The sequence below is a fragment of the Lissotriton helveticus genome, chromosome 5_1 (genome assembly GCF_964261635.1).
Source record: "Lissotriton helveticus chromosome 5_1, aLisHel1.1, whole genome shotgun sequence".
Lineage (NCBI taxonomy): Eukaryota > Metazoa > Chordata > Amphibia > Caudata > Salamandridae > Lissotriton > Lissotriton helveticus.
Window position 1 is genome coordinate 1,825,828,848 of NC_136065.1, and position 19,054 is coordinate 1,825,847,901.

The 19,054-nt window shown below is 45.9% G+C and overlaps 1 protein-coding gene across 21 annotated transcripts in view; it reads left to right on the top strand.

Moving 5' to 3' along the window:
- HDAC5 (histone deacetylase 5) overlaps positions 1-19,054 on the top strand; it is a 1,448,645-nt gene that overhangs the window by 823,900 nt on the left and 605,691 nt on the right. For all 21 annotated transcript variants that reach the window (XM_078645209.1, XM_078645212.1, XM_078645222.1 and 18 more), the window contains one exon: positions 9,295-9,407. In XM_078645209.1, the coding sequence (XP_078501335.1) occupies positions 9,295-9,407 (113 nt within the window). The remainder of the gene's footprint in view (positions 1-9,294; positions 9,408-19,054) is intronic.

A 19,054-nucleotide genomic window follows, 5' to 3' on the forward strand; every position in this document is an offset into this window, starting at 1 on the left:
GTCCTCCAAGCGGAGTGTACTAGAGTGTAAACCTCACCTCAAAATATTCTTTAAACCTTTCCCTATTTAGTTAAGTGTGAAGTGCTTAATCATGAGTGCACATTATTTTTGGTTGTATTATTCGGGATGCGTAGGCACCATAATCGAACGCCTTTTTCCTGTCTCTTCGTCCGTTAGATCACCATTTTCCTTTTTTCGCATTTTAATCGATGTTCCAAGTGACCTGCAGAAAGAGGGGAAAAAGAAGGGGGGCGGGGGCAGCATTTTAAAAAATACATCAGCGCGCATAAACCCGAAAAGGCTTTTACTTACTACATACTCGGTCTATCTCCACGGAACGCAGTTCTTGCCAACTCGGCATTTAAGCCCAGATGAACCATTTAGTGTGGGAGAGATGATTATCGGAAGCCGGTGGATAGCATAGGTCACCCAAGTGTGGTATTACGACCGTATGTAGGGAGGCCAGGTGGCACTCCTTCGGGGCGACTCAGGGGTATTTTTAGCACAATTTCCTGATACAGGTTGCATATAAAGTATAGGCTGAATTCCAGGGTCTTTTTTAGCGGTTGCTTTAGCTGTACAAAAAATGTGCAAAGTACATACAACAAAAACCCAGACCGTTCATATTTGCAATATTTCTGCGCACTATACTTTTTAACCCTTAACTTATCGGGCTGAGCCATTTCACCTGTAATTCAGTTATATCGGAAACAGTGATCATTTATTCGAAACGTACCAATTTACACGTGACAACTACGTACGTTTTTTCCCAAAAATCTTTAATAAAAATGTCGGTGCATACATTTATTTATTTATTTATTTATTTATTTATTTTTTGCATTTATAATGCGCGCAGATACCCACAAAGGGTTTCCCGGCGCCAGGACTGAGAGACCGACAACACAGAAAGCAACACGGTCAAAGACCACAATTATTTATTGAAAAGCCAGGTTTTAACGCTTTTCTTAAAACTGGCAAAGTTTCCTCCTTTCGTAGAGCTGAGGGAAGGGAGTTCCAAAGGACTGGTCCCAGATGGGAAAGGATTTCCCTCCCACTCGGGCCAGTTTAAATCTAGGAACCACAAAGTTTGCTCCATTTGAAGAACGGAGGTTGCGTGCAGGAGCGTAGGGCCTAACTAGTTTTGCAGATACTTTGGTGCGGTTCCTGCCTTGATCTTAAACATATAGGTCAAAGCTTTGAACCGGACCCGGTTCTCAACCCTGAGCCAGTGCAGGTCCTTGAGGTGCTTCGAAATCCTTGCTGTCCGGGGGATTTTACACAGCAGCCTGGCTGCGGAGTTCTGGACAAGCCTGAAGCCGCCTGATCACGGCTAAGTTGGAACCCAGGTATAAGATGTTACCGTAGTCAAGCCTAGATGTAATAAGTGCATTGACTACGGTCTTCTGGGTATCCACAGGCAGCATCCAGATAATCTTCCGCAGCCATTTGAGGATAGTGAAGCAAGTGCCAGCCACTTTATTGACCTGCTGTTTCATCGATAGTGAATCATCGATGCACACCCCTAAATTTCTGACCTGGGTAGCCGGGATAGGAAAAGCGCCCAAGGATGGCGGCCAATGGATATCCTGCCACAGATCTCTGTTTTACCTAGGAGAAGGATCTCCGTCTTCTCCCCGTTGAGCTTCAGCTGGTTCGTTGACATCCAGCTGAAGACTTCATGAAGACCTAGTTTCAGCGCAGAGGGGATGAAGGCTCTGAGTTGGTGAGAGAAATACGGGCCTACAACCCAGTGGGCCGGCCAGAACTGTACATGTGGGGATACTTATTAGTGGAAAACCTAATGGAGTCGGTGATCGTTGATTTCATAATGAAAGTGCGACAAGTGCAATAAAATCATATCGAAATTTCAGTGTGAGCAAGTATCATAAGTGTTGAAATTCGAACTTTCAACAATCATGATGCACCAAACTTAACAACAATTCATTGTCCGAATGTTCAATCAGCACCCATCTCACTTCAATTCATTGTCCGAACACATAATCAGTACCCATCCCATATCAATTCATTGTTTTTTTTAAAAACTGTATGCATATTTCATTGACACCAAAGTTGAGCAATCTGGGTACAACAAGGAGTTGAAAGTTTCATTTGTACCAGCGCCATTTTGGGTGCGGCTAGGCAGATCCAGGCATAGTCAAAAACCTCCACCAACTCGTGGTTGGCCCAGAACCTCTTTCGGCAGTCCAAAAAGTTCAGTTGAAGGGCAACAGAAAGGGATCGGCAGTATGAACCATCAGTCAAAAGGGGGAGGGAGGCAACAATTTTCCCTACCGGGTCATACTGGGTTTTTCACCGGAACTGTTCCGAACTGTAGTCTGCAGGATTTTAGTCATTCAAATTGAGGCTGGCGTCAGCATGGGAGCGCCGACGTCCTGCGGCTACATTTTCATCGTTCCATGGGCAGTTATGGCAGTCATTCCCCATCGGGGGTATCTGCGGGGGTCGGGGACTCCCGCGGCTCCTCTAGAATCTTCAAGGTCGAGGAGAACTTTTATGATGGTGGAATCAACAAGCAACCGGGCCATTCCTTCATGCTGGGCCCGCTCTTACAAGGTCGACCGCCATTTTGAGAGTTCGGCAGCTACCGGCAATCGCGGGGTCAAATGAGCAGACGGGCTCCAACCTGCCGGGCGAGGTGTCGCAGCATCGCCACAGTGGATGAACCCTTTGCCGGGTGCGTGGAGCGTTGGGGGTGCAGCTGGGGAGCCTTCACCTGGGGAGGTGGGAGAGGCTCGTTCGCGCCGCCTCTCCCTCCCGGTGCACCCCACGCCGTCTCGCTTGACATTTGTTATGGCCGGACCAGGCGATGAGGACGAGGGGGGGGGGTCGGAGGCATGTGCAAGACATCCCCCCCCCCCAGTGTTGTCGCAGCCATTATTAAAGAAGTGGCGCCTAGTACGTTTCGGGCCGGGCCTCCGGTTGATGGCGGCCGGACGCTTTTCGCCACGGCCCCAGGAACGGGTCCCTTGGTTCATCCGGGGGACAGGCCTTGGCATGTGGTGCCGCCTTCGGGCTATTCGCGTAGTGGTCCTTCCACCCCACCGCCCCTGACGGTTTTTGTAGACTTTAAAACGCCCAAAAACTACTAGAAAGTAGCCCAAAGTAGCCCAACATTGCTACTTTGGGGAAGGAAGGACTGGAACGGCGTCAGGCAGACGGCGAAATGCATTGTGGGTTTCGTTTGTCGTTGCAGCCGTTTGTCATGTAAATAGTTGCTTAAATGTTTTTTTTGTTTGTTAAAAAATAAAACGTGTTCACCTGTTACTTCGCTAGAGTGTTATATATTTTTCTATTATTCGCCTAAGTTTTGTCGTTAATTGGGCGGGGTGGGTGGTGGAGCCAAGCTGTCTCGAAGTCATAGCGTTAAGTTCGGCTTTCCTCACCAGTTTCATATTTCCTGAGGGGTTGTTCCCTATTTTTCCATTTCAGCGAGGTTGAAAAGAGATCTCATCAGCGGCCTACTGATTTCACTCTATTCCTTTTCTTTTCCCTAACGATTTTTATATATATATTTTTCTCTTTTATTTGCTAGCATGATACAGCGGCTAATCCGCATTTTTATATTTGTCCTTTTGTATTAGGGGTACCCTCCTGGTCGAGCCAGATGACCTACCTCCAATAAATGGTCCGGGTGGAACTGGTTTACCAATCAGTGGGGAGTAGATAGGCATGACAGATTACAACGGGGGACAAAGGTCCGCATTACCTACCCTTCCTTATTTGCAAAGACTAGACAGAACATTTCTATTCCACGTTATTTGCAAACAGAGAATGCCTCAAAAGAACTATTCCTTGAACAATAAATGTTCAGACAATCAATCAATCAGTGGGGAGAAAAACAGGCATGACGGATTACAACGGGGACAAAAGTCTGCATTACCTATCCTTCACTATCTGCAAAGGGAGGCAGAATATTCCTATTCTTCCCCGTTTGTAGACAGGGAATATCTCAAAGGGCAATAATCGATAACAAACAATCAAATGCGGAGAAAGATAGGCATGACGGATTACAACGGGGACAAAAGTCTGCATTACCTACCCTTCACTATCTGCAAAGGGAGACAGAATATTCCTATTCTTCCCCGTTTGCAGACAGCGAATGTCTCAAAGAGCAACAGAGCAACCAATCAATCAGTGGGGAGAAAAATAGGCATGACGGATTACAACGGGGGACAAAAGTCCGCATTACCTATCCTTCACTATTTGCAAAGAGAGAGGAACGTTCCTATTCGTCGCTGTTTGCAAACAGAGAATGTCTCCAAGAGAACCAATACTTCAAGTAGCAACCGAGGCTAAATGAACCAATCAATGAACAATACCAGTAATTTTAATACGGATTTCAAATCAATCAATCAATCAGATGGATAAGCCATCCTACCAATCAGACGTAAAGACGTCCTACTTAACCTTACCCGGACCGGACCATGTGGGCAATTCTTCGCCTTCCTTCCTCCAGCGCCTCTTTTCTCTATGTTTTTATCGCAGCATTCCTGTGGGATTCCAGTCAGGACAGTAGGTCACTTGAGAGAGGTCCGTTCAGAATCGGTGAAGTTCATTCAATCGGCAGCCGGACGAGGGCCCTCTCAAGGCAGGTATACTCCAATCATTTAGATGTTCACCCTATCGTCTGGACCTCTTACCGGACCTTATGTCGCTGATGGCCCCCACGTTGGGCGCCAATTGTGGAAAAGTCAGCCCATAATACACCTGATGCCCAGGCTGCTGGCGCAGGACGCCTCTTAGTTCCCATCTTGAACGATTACCAAATAAAGAGACGGGCGCTGGAAGCAGGAATACAAGAATAGAGTTTTATATCTCATGAGGAGAGCCTGTCATTTCGGACACTCGCATAGTGTCTTCAGGAGGTGCTCTAACAAGTTTCTCTGAGGCTTCGTCTTTTATACACAGGTTTATGGCACACAGACATTCTTCATTACAATCAAGACATTGTGAAGTACGAAGATATTCCAACACGTGGCTACAGTAGGGGCCCTGATCCTCCATACAATAGGAGGGGGCTGTCACGCAGCTGAGTGTTCTGCTGATTCCTTTGGAATGTGTGCGCCTGATCGAATCCCAAGGGGTGGGGAGGCCATGATCAATAGTAGCTTCTTTGAAAAGGGTCGAGTGCATACAGTAGTGGGCAATAAACTGTACCCTCAGGCTGAGGGATGACCAGCGGTCCGTGCAGACAATCAGGCTCAGAGGAAGGGGTCATAACAGGAGGGGTATTCATGGAAGAAAAGGAGGTGTTGGTCAGGCGCTGGGTGTGATTCCCAGAGACAGAGTCATGCGGGAGGGGAGGGTTCACGACTTGTTCATGTGAGAGCGGGGGCGGTCAGGGTGCATGGGGGATGCTTGCAGGGTCAGGGAAGGGGCTGATGATCGATCGCAAACAGAGAGACCATGGTACCTAAAATGGCTGTTGTATATATGTGTGCATGGGTCTATGCTGGCGGGATAACACAGTCAATGTTTTGCAATATCCATTCTGCTTACGACAAGAGGTACAGCGAATACAAATGAACGCCGCTTATGTACACATACATTGCCATTTTCAACAAAGGCACCTGCAGGACATGCAGATTCAAGGTAATTGGTCCTCGACTCAACGTCAGATGCACATAAACAGGTTGGAGTTGAAAGCCATTTTTCTATCCCTTCAGGCTTTCCTCCCTCGACTACAGGGCTCATTGGTGTTGATCCGCACAGACAAGACCACACGCATGTTTCATATTAATAAGCAAGGAGGAACCAAGTCTCTATCTCTCTCACAAGATGCCCAGCAGTTATGGAGCTGGTTGACTCTTCACGGAATATCCCTAACAGCGGAGCATGTTTCACGTCTCTGGAATACCTTGGCGGATGCTTTGAGCAGAACCAAAAAATGTTGCCATGAGTGGGAACTAGACCAGAGCCAACTGGACAGGATATTTGCAGTCTGGGGAAAGCCAGCTTTGGACCTGTTTGCGACCCAAATCAACTCCAAATGCCGCTTCTTGGCAAGCAGATTACCTCTCCCAAACTCTCAGGGGAATGCTCTTTCAATGTGCTGGTCAGGGATCTATGCATAACTTTTCCCCCATTCCTCTGATGCCCAGGTTCCTCACGAAAATGAAATAAGAATACTGTCGCCGTCTTCCAATAGCCCCCAGGTGGCCCAGACAGCATTGGTACACAGAACTTCTCCTCTTATCAGAAGCTCAGCCCATCCGCCTGTTACCAACACTGTTGATCAGGAACCAGGGTCAAATGTGTCATCCGGAGCCAGCAAGGCTGCAGTTACATGCGTGGCTCCTGAATTCTTCAGATTTAAGGATCTGACCATTTCACAGGAATGCAAAGACATAATCGCTAGATCCCGTGCGGACAGCACCAATAAGTCATACAGACTGAAATGTAAGCGTTTTTGTCTTTGGTGGCGGCGTAATAAAGTACATCCATTTCTCTCTGCTTCAGAAGAAGTTTTACCTTATTTTTTATCCTTAGCAAAATCTGTTTTGCATACTCTTCAGTTAAAGTTCACCTCGCTGCTATATCTAGATACAGGCGCTCATCTAAATACCCATCCTTATGCTCATTAAAAATCATAAAACAATTTATGAAAGGACTGTTTCGAACTTTGTCCACCTATCTGAGCTCCACCCCGTGTGGCAGCTAAATGTAGTTCTATCACAACTGCTGAAACAACCCTTTGAGCCCATCCATAAGGCAGATATAAAATATGTAACATGGAAAGTTGCTCTTCTATTGGCCCTCACATAAAACGTGAAGGGTTAGCGAAATATAAACTTTTACCATAGCTCATCCATTCCTGCGCTTCACTGACAAAACGGTCATTCTCAGGACAAATCCTAAATTCATCCCTAAGGTTCCCTCTAAGTTCCATTTGAACGAACCAGTCATCTTAAGAACTTTCTTCCAAAATCCTCCTACTCCTGCAGAAAGGACGCTTCACACTTTGTACATCAAAAAGATGTCTTAAATTCTACTTACAAAGGAATAAAGCTGTACGCAAGTCAGATCAGCTATTTGTAGCCTGTGGGCAAGGTCGCCAGATGGATAGCGACCAGATGGATAGCGACCACAATCCAACTTTGTCACAACAAAGCTTGCAAACCATTATCAAGGACTGTAAAGGCACACTCCACTCGGGCTGTTTCCTCATCAGCTGCTATGTTTGCTGGAGTACCACTGGAAAAAATCTGCACAGCTGCAATGTGGAAAACAACACACACGTTTACGCAGCATTACTGCCTGGAATCAACGCAGCAGGCTGGAGCAGCCGTGGGACAGACAGTGCTGCGAAACCTATTTCAATAAGGTAAGCCTCTTTAATTGGAGGAATTATATTTAAAAAATGTTTTTATATATGTGTTTGTGGTTTCTTAGTCATATCATTGATTACTATGATAACAATATTGAGTATATACACCATTACTTTATGTATTTGCATTATCTCTGCACCAGCTCTTTTTTTTGTGAATAGATTGAAGGATATTATTAGCACTACCCACCGTCCACTTAAGTGCTTACTAGGATGATATATAAATATATATATAACTGTTTACTATTCTGATTCAAGCATGTGAATCTATGAAAGATACCCCAATACTGGATAAGAGATAAGTTACTCACCTGTAACTGCAGTTATCCAGTTTTGGTATCTTTCATAGATTCACGTGCAACCCACCCTCCTCCCCGGAGAGGTTCCTCTGGCATTACAGTACTACTAACTACACTTGTGCTGGAAAATCTGAGGGATTCAGCCTCTCTTGTCAAGGTTCTAGAGGGTGCTAGTTGCTGAATGAACCTGTTTTGAGTTTGGTCCTTTTTATAAAAGGAGGTTGATAGGCTATTCAATACATGGTTACCTCCATGATAGCCTATGGAAATTATTATGTACTGCTTTATTATATGTACCTTGGGACTCCCACTTCGACGACTGAGAATGATTAAAGCATGTGAATCTATGAAAGATACCAATACTAGATAACTGCAGTTACAGGTAAGTAACTTATTTCATACTGTGAGTGGAAATGTTACAGCGATCCCATGGGCAAGGCAGAAATGGACACACTGTATGGGTTATGCCATTCTTGGTATGTCTTGCAGTTCTGGGTGATTGTACTTTTGACTTTTCTGTGAGTATATGCTAGTTAGGTGTATGTCAGCCATCGTTTTTCCTCATTCTGGCAGGCCATATGGGTAGTGGGTACAGAGCAGTACGAAAAGAGAAATTGAGATCTATGTACGTAGTTTCTTCTTACGAACAAGATTGTCTTTCGGGTTCCTCCTTCTACTCATAAACCTTTCCCCATGCCTGCCCACTGTTAACAGATCAAAAATAAGCACTATGGAGCTGCTCACTTGCCACTTCACGCTCTCTGCAATTCTGTCCACCACTTTCCACCTTATGCAGGTCTTCTTGACAGAGCCTTTATAGACAAATTCTCAGGCCTCCTCACCCCCTAATCCAAAGACAAAGATGGGTAAAAAGGAAAACAGGCAGCAGGCCTTCTCCATTTATTTACTCATGATTTGGAACAATACTCTTGTATCCACCAGATTTACCCCAGCTGTGATCCAGTTTGGGAAAGAGATGGACAGGTAACTTTAAAGAGCACCATTTTATGGTGAAGTAACAGTCCATCTTAACTGTTAAAACACAACTTTATCTCCCATCACTCATGACTGTACCTTTGCCTTTGATGGTGCTTTTCTCTGTGCGGGAGTCTGTCACTATGAGCATACTTAGTTGATGCTGCCACATATGGTTACAGAGCAACTGCTTTAAGGGTTGTTGTACTTACGAGCAATGTCAAAGGTAAGTTGAGTCTAAGGTTCCCAAGAGTGTTTTCAATTTAATATGGTTGAGTGGAGTCAGTGTGTATCTCCATCACCCGTCTAGTTCTCTCCTGAGAAGTAGAAATGCTATAGAAGTATCTTCTTGGCAGCAGATTGGAATGGGTCTTCACGATCTCCAATCAGTTGTACTAGGGGGAAACAAATTGGCATTGTGGAGATGTGTAGCATAATGTAGGTTGATGATGCATAGGAGTGTCTTAGTGTCTTCAAATTATGACCAGAGCCTCAAACAACAAAGGGGCTTGAGATGGCAAAGGAGATTTAAAGGTTGTTTTTAACTATAGAGAGGAGGAGCAAAATGAGACATAGGGAAAAAAGTTTGTCTTGGTCTAAACAATTGTTTTTCTGAGTAGCCTGGGAAGGGTGTGATTCACTTAGAATTTACTGTCTGGCTTTGTTTTCTAGTGTCGTCGGTATGTAATAGTGCACCTGGATCTGGCCCCAGCTCGCCAAACAGTTCCAACTGCACCATTGCGGAAAATGGCTTCACTGGCTCAGTCCCCAACATTCACAGCGAGGTAAGATTGTCTCCTCCCACTCTAGAACCCTGTGTATTCTTAGTGCTGCATGAATCTGTTTTATAATCACATTCTTTGCATAATTTGCTCATCTACTGATGGGGCTCAGAATAGCATTTTATTTTTGTATAAATATTTCTAAATGCAGACATCGCCAATGGAGATTTATTGACTGGCCCATTGTGACATCCTTGTGAAATCTTCTATACCTCACAGCGTGTCATTTTGGTTGTTTTTATCATGAGGTTTGGAAGGATAGATAGCATCGGAAACACCCAATGGGAGCAGCTGGTTTGGGGGATAGGGGCTGGTCTACAATTGAGAGACTTTGGACTAAACTGAACAGGCCATATAAGAGCTACTTAACAAGTAGCTCTTATATGTCCTTAATGTAACCTATTTTTGTGTTTCGGGGTGGAAAAAAGTCACCTAAGTACCATTATCTTTTGTCATGAATAGATCTCTAAAATGCTTTAGTCATCTGATGAATAGTTTCACCTGCAGATTCCTCACCTTCCATAGGTGTCAGGCGGAATCTGGAACGTTTTAAAGCAGTACCCTTATATGCCAGTGGATGGGCTTGTGCGACTCTGTGTCTACATCAATCTGCTTTAGAAGTGACGAGTGGAGCCGCATGTAAGCACCACCCATGTGCACTGACATCAGATCCTCTATTTTTGCACCTTAGGACATCGATCCGGAGCTTCTCCCAGGTCTTTGACCAGAATTTTCAAACAATTTTACCAGTGTGCAAGGGAAATGTCATCCCCTAAAACAACAGGGTTTAATCCATGTAGGCACGGTCACAAACAGATGTCTGTGACCCTCACGAAGTCTGTGAGACCTAGAGTCGGAATTGGCACGTCGTCAGGAAATTCGCCGTCAAGAGCAGAGTTAATCCGCATCCAAGCCGACTCGCGTTCGTCAATGGCGATCCTACCAGGGGCACTATGAATAATGTGTGATTTTGTATTTAAAATAATGGTAATCAGCATATACCTACATTGTGAATAAATAACAATGCAGGTTAATTGAATTTTCTTATTATTATTATGTGTGAATATTCCTTTTTTTATTCATTGCTGGGACCCCTTTCCTCAGTACTTACGTTACCCAGGTCCCAGTGACTTCAATTGGGTGAACCCCTCTCTTTACTTTAAAGGGGTTATTAAGCACGCATCAGAAGTCTTTAAAGATCCGGTTAGGGCTTGAATCATCTCAAATACCTCTACTCGCGAAGTACAAAGTGCCATCCTCAACCAACTCTTTGATGACACTTATTTGGGCCTAATGTGGACGTATCCCTTGAAAAAATGAAAAAAGATACAGACACAGCAAAATCTATGGGAGCCTTGCAGTCGCAAGCTCCCAGACGTTCTTTTCATCGCTCATCTAACAGGAGCACCAGCAGGGGATACTCCTCAAATACTCACTCTACCTCTTACAAAGCCCCTACCCAATCCACCTATGGCAGAGGCTACCAAAGAGGGGGTTACAGGGGTAACAATAACAACGGCAGAGGCAAAAATAATAACTCCCGCTCTGCCTCCACCCCCGCCCAATGACTTTAACCCACCTTCCCCCACCACATTCCACTCCAGTTGGGGGAAGACAACAACAATTCCTTCCTGCCTGGATCAACATCACATCAGACAGGTGGGTGTGACAAATAATCCAGTCAGGTTACTGTCTAGAACTAACATCTACCCCCCCAAACATACCACCCAAACAGCGACCAATGTCACAGAAACATTTAGTTCTACTAAGACAAGAGGTAACATCACTCCTACAAAAAAGCGCAATAGAGTTAGTTCCATTGCATCACCAAAACAAATGAGTTTATGCCCTGTACTTTCTTATCCCAAAAAAGGACGGCTCTTTCAGGCCTATTCTAGTCCTCAGGCCACTAAACCTGTACATACAATCAGACCACTTCCAGATGGTAATGCTTCAGCAGGTCCTTCCTCTTTTGTTACAAAACGACTTCTTTGCTACCCTAGAACTCAAGGACGCCTATTTCCACATTCCTATTCACAGCTCACAGAAAGTATCTCAGATTTGTACTAGACGGTCAGCACTATCAATTCAAAGTACTCCCATTCGGAGTCACAACAACACCAAGAGTGTTTACCAAGTGCCTAGCAGTAGTAGCAGCACACTTACGAAGACAGCACATTCATGTATGTATGTATGTATGTATGTATTGCGACTTATATAGCACACGTATCACCCGAAGGCATCAAGGCGCTTGCTTAGGGAACCCGTCCTGGTATTCCCCTGTGAGATACCCCGACAGGGTATCCACAAGGTGAAAGCCAGGCATCCCGCCGCGAGGGGCCGTAGTGGAGATTAAGCAAGCTATTGCCCAGAGTCGCAGAGTGTGACCCCGTGAGTCGAGTAGGCACCGGAGCGAGAATTGTCGAGTCCGTGGAATTTTTGAGCCCGAGACCCGCCGAGGCGGGGAATCGAACCCTGGTCCACGGCCGATCTCAGCTTCTGGGTCTGCCGCCTCTAACCACTGAGCCACGCTTCTCCACTGGCTTCCCATATCTAGACGACTGGCTCATAAAAGCTAGCTCACACAGTCGGTGTGTACAACACACTCACACCACCATCCAATTACTCCACAACTTGGGGTTCACAATAAACCACACCAAGTTTCACCTACAACTGTCCCACATACAGCAACATATCGGTGCCACAATAAACACCTCAACAGCGCTCGCTTATCCATGTCCTGCCAGGATAACAAATATGCAAGCCCTACTAACAACATTCCAACCTCAACACTCTCTTCCAGCTCGAGTGTTCATGCAACTCATAAGGATGATGGCTTCTTGCATATTCATAGTACCTCATACAAGGCTACAAATGCGTCCTATTTAAGAGTGCTTGGCACATCAATGGAACCAGGCTCAGGGTCAAATAACAGACCTAGTGTTAGTAGACAGTCGAACTCACCGCTCTCTGCAATGATGGAACACCAAAAACCTTTCCAAGGGCCGACTGTTCCTAGAGCCAGTCCATCAAATAGTCATAACAAAGGACGCAACGCTCTCCGGCTGGGGAGCTCACTTACGGCAGCACACCATGCAGGGCAGATTGACACCACAACAAAAGTTACTCCACATCAATCACCTGGAGCTACTAGCCGTAGATTTAGAGATGGGCCATACCACTAAAAATATTTCTCTTAGCCCAACATGTTCCAGGAGCTCAAAACTCCATAGCGGATCTATTAAGCCGTCAAACGCAACAGATTCACGAGTGGGAACTTCATCCACAAGTTCTTCAACCGTTCTTTCAGATGTGGGGACAACCTCAGATAGAACTCTTTGCTACCCACGAAAACACAAAATGCCCAAACTTCGCCGGCAGCTATCCACACCCTCTGTCCAAAGGCAATGCGATATGGATGAACTGGTCCGGCAAATTTGCGTACGCTTTTCCATCTCTCCCACTACTTCCATTAGTGGTACGCAAACTACAACAGCATTCCTTCACACTCATTCTGGTAGCTCCAACTTGGGCCAGACAACCGTGGTACACCATACTGCTGCAACTTTCTGTGGTACCACACCAAAAGCTGTACCTGTCTCCACGCTTAATAACTCAGAACCATGGAGAGATCAGACACCTGGACCCAGCTCAGCTCAACCTGGCAATCTGGCTCCTGAAGTCACAGAGTTTGGGTACCTTAACCTTCCCCCTGAATATATGAATGTTATTAAAGAAGCTAGATGTCCCACCACTAGGGCATGTTATGCAGCTAAGTGGAAACGTTTTGTAAGAAACTGTCAAAACAGTCACAAACCAATCCTTTAGATGTGTCTATTCAGCACATCATAGGATACTTACTACACCTCCAAAAATGTAACTTAGCGTACACGTCTATTAGGCTGCACCTTGCTGCCATTGCAGCATACCTACAAAATAGACAATATCTATCACTTTTTAGAGTTCCTGCTATAAAGGCTTTCATGGAGGGCCTCAAAAGAATAATTCCACCTATAACACCACCTTCCCCAGTGAGGAATTTGAACATTGTTCTTACAAGGTTAATGGGACCTCCATTTGAACCTTTACATAAACTTGGAAAGTTGCTTTCCTAGTAGCTGTTACTTCTCTCAGAAGAGTTAGTGAAATACAAGCATTCACCATTCAAGAACCTTTTCTGCAAATGCACCACAATAAAGTTGTTCTACGAACTAATCCTAAATTCCTTCCAAAAGTCATTTCACCTCAATCAATCTGTAGAGCTGCCTGTATTCTTTTCGCAGCCACAGTCGCAGAAAGAGCTCTTCATACCCTGGATGTCAAAAGAGCATTACTTTACTATATTGAAAGAACACAACCTTTTCGCAAAACAAAACAGCTTTTTGTGTCCTTTTCACCACCACACAAAAGCAACCCTATCTCAAAATCAGGGATAGCTAGGTGGATTGTCAAATGCATACAAATTTGTTACCACAAAGCTAAACGTACGCTGAGGGCGGAGCTTGCTGAACCACGAGATGGCGGCGCTTTGAGTGAGCTCCTCCGGGATGCTCAATAAATAATACCAACCCTGCACATGATCAACAAACGGGTCGATCGGCAGCATTAATTTAAGGCTACAGATGACAGCTGCAATCGGTATTGGGCGCTCCCGAGTGTCTCTGAAGACCTACAACGAAGTAGTGGGCGAAGAAGATAGAGAAGCCTACTGCAGGTCGCAATTTCGCGGAGCACCGGACTAGAGTACAGAGAAAGGCCGTGGCGCAAGGCACGTCATTTAGACAGTGGGAGATCCTGGGCCCGGTGCGTAGCTTGAGGACCACGAGTCGGACACTGGCTGCCCCTGAGACACACTAAGACACAAGTAAACCCTATTGTGTGCCAATATTTGCACCGGGGTCGGCTTCGCTCCTCCTTCTGGGAGCCCCCTTTTGATCGATGCGGCCAGGGCCTAGACGTGAGGTGACGGGAGGTCGGTGACCGCGTACGCTGCTTGTCTCTGCCGCTGCTGAGGATACACGCTGACTGGGGGCACCGGGAGCCCAGGAGAGAAGAGGACACAGATAGCGGCTCAAGTATTGGGGTGATACGATTGCAGCCCGGCCGTCTACGTGACTGAGACCCCATACACAGCCATTGCCTGCGGGGGAAATTGCGGAGTTTGTAGCACTGTCTGGATGGTGAGTCCCCCCTTGGTGGAATTGATTGTTGCAGCTAGGGTGGGTGTGGACGGCAGTGCGGTGGAAAAGAGGGCATAGGCAACCATAGAGTTGCGGGCCGTCCCACACCCCCCCAAAGATCTGAATTTAATGGGGATTACTGCCACTGCCAATCACCAACTGCAGTATTGTGGGGCCCTGCTATTGAGCCGCAGACTACAGGAGAAGAAAAAGCGGCTGCCTGACACCAGTTGACATATAGAGTGTGATTATAAAGAGACCCGAACACCACGTCACCGCAGCGTCCGGAGAGGCCTATGAAAGTGGGGCTACGGGTCACATAAGTCACACAAATGATCTGCCTGCTTGGTGGAACACATACAGTACTGCTGGTCCTGGGTGGTGTCACTCATTCTGGGAACCCGTGGCACGTAGTGGACTCTGCCAGTTTTACTTGTGGCGCACATACCCCTGTAGGGCAATCGGAAGAGGCCCAGGAGATTGTTGACCGGTCCAGAGGCAAGACAATATAACTATAGTACCACACACCTCCCCGGTGCACGTCCAAGTCGAGACACCATGGGGAACCCTGATAAAAGTCAACTGAAAATCAACTTTGACCACTCTAAGAAGTCAGCAGAGCAGACTGTTGCGGAGCAGCAAGCAACTCCGCCCACAACGACGACTACTGGCGGCGTCCCACATGATAATATTCAGTCCTTACAATACAGACTGCATTGACGAATATTGATGGCAGGATTGATTCCCTAGCGCATAGAGTGGATCGGATGTCAGAGAGGCTAGACCGCCACACCGAGAGGATAGATATGGCCGAAAGGCGAATTTCAGACGCTGAAGATGCCAATACTCAAGCTAGCGCCACACAATCTAGGATGGACAAACATTTGATGACACTAACAGCTAAAGCTGAGGATTTAGTAGCGAGGTCTAGAAGATGCAACATTTGCTTGATGGGAGTAGCTGAAACCACAAATAGGGCCCCATGGAGAAATATGTGGAACAACTTCTAATAACGTTACTTGGCAGGGACATCTTTTCAGATATCTTTATAATCGAAAGAGCACACAGATCGCTAGCACCTAAGCCTCCATTGGGCTCCAGAGACCCATCATTGCGAAATTACTGAACTACAGGGATAGAGATGCGGCACTGCGCAAAGCACGTCAGTTGGGAACTCTGAAACAAGAAGGCATGGAAATAGCCCTTTATCCAGATTTTACGCAATCTGCCCAGGAAGCAAAGAAGAGATTTGGACCTGCTAAGCAGAAACTTCGGGATTTGAATATCCTTTACGCTATGCTATACCCTGCCAAGCTCAAGGTCACCGACGAGGGAACAACAACGTTTTTCACAGAACCTAAGGATGTCCTGAAATACCTACAATTGAGGAAATGCCATGGGGCGTGCAGAAGATCGCCTAGAGACAGACTGCCGGACCGAGAGATAATGTCGGATGTGGAATGATGCTCCTGTGATGACTTTTGTTAAGCTGTGAACTTGATGGGGGACTATGCTCTCTTTATCATGTAAATCTTGCAAATCAGCTGTGGAGGCATAGCTAATACCTGAACGCTACCTGGGGAACAATTGGGATTGTGACTGTCCAACGCTGAATACCAGGCGGAACAATTCGGCTGAATTGTCAATAGAACATGACAACATCAAGCAGATAAGTAACATTGGAATGGGTAATACTATGTCATGATGGACAGTCAGACAGGACCTGTAGCCGCGGATGACTTTCCCCTAGACAATATGATTGTAGTCTATACATCTATGCATAAGTATATAGCAGTGTTTGTTGTGAAAGTGCATTGCTTTGTTTGTGAAGGGGCATCCCACCCCTTTGGAGAGGCTTCGTAAAGGGATAGGCTTCGGCAGCTCCTGTCCCTTTGTGTGTACCACACCAGTTTAATCTTCTTGTGTTTCTTATTAGTTCTATGTACTGGGTGGGGAGTTGACGGTATGGATCATTCGTGTGGGTTTGACTCCGCTGAAGGGAACACAGCGGAGTGGGAGGGGGAGGGAGTGGGGGGGACATTGAGAAAAATACCTAGCGGCTACAAGTGTGTTGATGATCATGATTTTGAACTCTGTGCCTACAAGAAGACATTATTAACAGTGGCATACACCATTTCTTAATATATCGCATGGCGACTGACTTACGACATGTTTGGGGGCTCCAAAGTCCGCAGAAAATCCGAAAAGTGTTTGCCTACCTAGACAGCCAGAGAGTAGACATTGCTTGTCTTCAGGAGACACATTTACTTCCTGGCCGTGAAAGCAGGGTGGGCAACAGATGGGCAATGTATCGTGTAGCATCCTCTTATTCAAATTATGCTCGTGGAGTGTTGATTTTGATAAAACACACCTCCTTCACACCCATTAACACATTTACTGACGACCAAGGACGATATGCTATTCTAGAGGGTAATTTTGGGGGCACTACTCTCACGATAGTTACAGTATATGGTCCGAACGTAGACGACCCATCATTCTATGACCGCATTTGGGCCCAGCTGCGGGACTCTCAGTCCACTGCAATTTGTTTTGGGGGGGGGGATTTTAATACCTGCCAAGACCCAACACTGGACAGGTCATCGGGTAATGACAGATATGGCAAGCAATCGGTCAAATCCCTCAGAGAGGGAATGGAGGACTGGCCCATGATAGACATATGGCGGATGAGACACCCAGGTTGTAAAGAGGGTACCTGCACCTCATCGACACAATTCCTGGTCCAGACTGGACTATTGGTTGACCACACAAGAAATTAGCTCCCGGACTAACACGGTGGAACATCTACCTATAGCACTGTCAGATCACTCCCCAGTGCGTCTAGAGCTCGCCATTCCCACTCACACTCCCAGACAGTTTACGTGGAGACTCCAACACTCGCGCTACAAGAACAAGTGTTTTGTAGTGAACTACGTCAAGCAATCATAGATTTCTTTCAACTCAACACTGGCTCTGTGCAAAGTTCAGGCACACTATGGGAGGTGTTTAAGGTAACTATAAGGGGTCATTGCATAAGCAAACATGCAGGGATTCTTAAGGATATTCAGCAACAGCTGGACATGGCCGAAAGGGACATACGAGCACTAGAGGCTGAATATGCCACTACATTAAATGCCTCACTACTAGCAGACATTAGGCAGAAAACAGACAATTACCATGAGTTTGCTAACACTGAGGTCAAATATTGGTCACAGAAATTAACAGCAAGGAACTATGGCGAGGGAGGGAGGCCGGGTATGGCACAATCACACCGAATCAAGCCTATGAATATGACGACACATGTAACCAGACTCATAAACGACATACCAATTTACAACACTCCCTCTATTCTAGATAGCTTCATATCTTACTACTCAAAGCTGTATACCACGCAGTCCACACCCAATCAACCAGAGATACATGATTATCTAGATGATATTGGTCTAGCATGGTTGTCGGACACGCATAGGGAATACTTTGGCCCATTTCACGGAAGACGAATTTAAAGAAGCGATTAACTCGCTGTCGAATAACAAAGCACCTGGGCTGGATGGCCTACCGGGCGAATTTGATAAGGAATTCAGAGACCTCCTGGTCCCCCAGTTGGCCGAGATGTTTGCGGAAGCTTAAGAGAGCGGTGTTCTTCCACTGTCGTTACGTGAGGCCTTATTGATAGCACTCCCTAAACCCGGTAAAGACCCCGAAAAATGTGACTCGTACCGCCCGCTCTCCCTTATAAACATTGACGTCAAAATCTTAGCCAAGATACTAGCAAAAAGGATAAAACCGCTATTGAGAACCCTAGTATTGCCGGATCAAGTTGGTTTCGTCCCGACTAGATCCACAACACAAAACATACGCACCATATTTGCAATGTATCACAGTTTGAACCCTGAACTACCTGCAGCGGTCGCTCTGTTAGATGCGGCAAAAGCCTTTGATTCAGTGGAGTGGAAGTTCATGTTTACAGTTCTGACTAGAATGGGGTTTCCGCCACCTTTCCTTAAATGGATTTCTCTATTGTACACTGAGCCCAGGGCTAGAGTACGAATAAATGGCATTACGTTGCAACCTATAGAAATAAGTCGCGGGACGAGGCAGGGATGGCCCTTGTCGCCTATTCTGTTTGCGCTAACGTTAGAACCCCTAGCCTGTAAAATCAGACAAACATCCCGAAGCAGCCCTACAATTTATTCTCTGGCTTATTGGGATCTCTCTATATGCAGACGACATGGTAATATACACCAGATATCCAGACACCAATTTAAACCCTCTCATACGTGAATATATTCAATTTGAAAATTTCTTAGGGCTTAGTATAAATTGGGATAAATCGGTTGTAATTCCACTGACGCCGGACACCCCTCAACCCACTTTAGATTATCCTTTACAGTGGTATAACGAACCTGTTAAATACCTTGGAATATGGGTGCACCGAGACCCAGAAGTAGTAATCAGAGAAAATTATGGTAA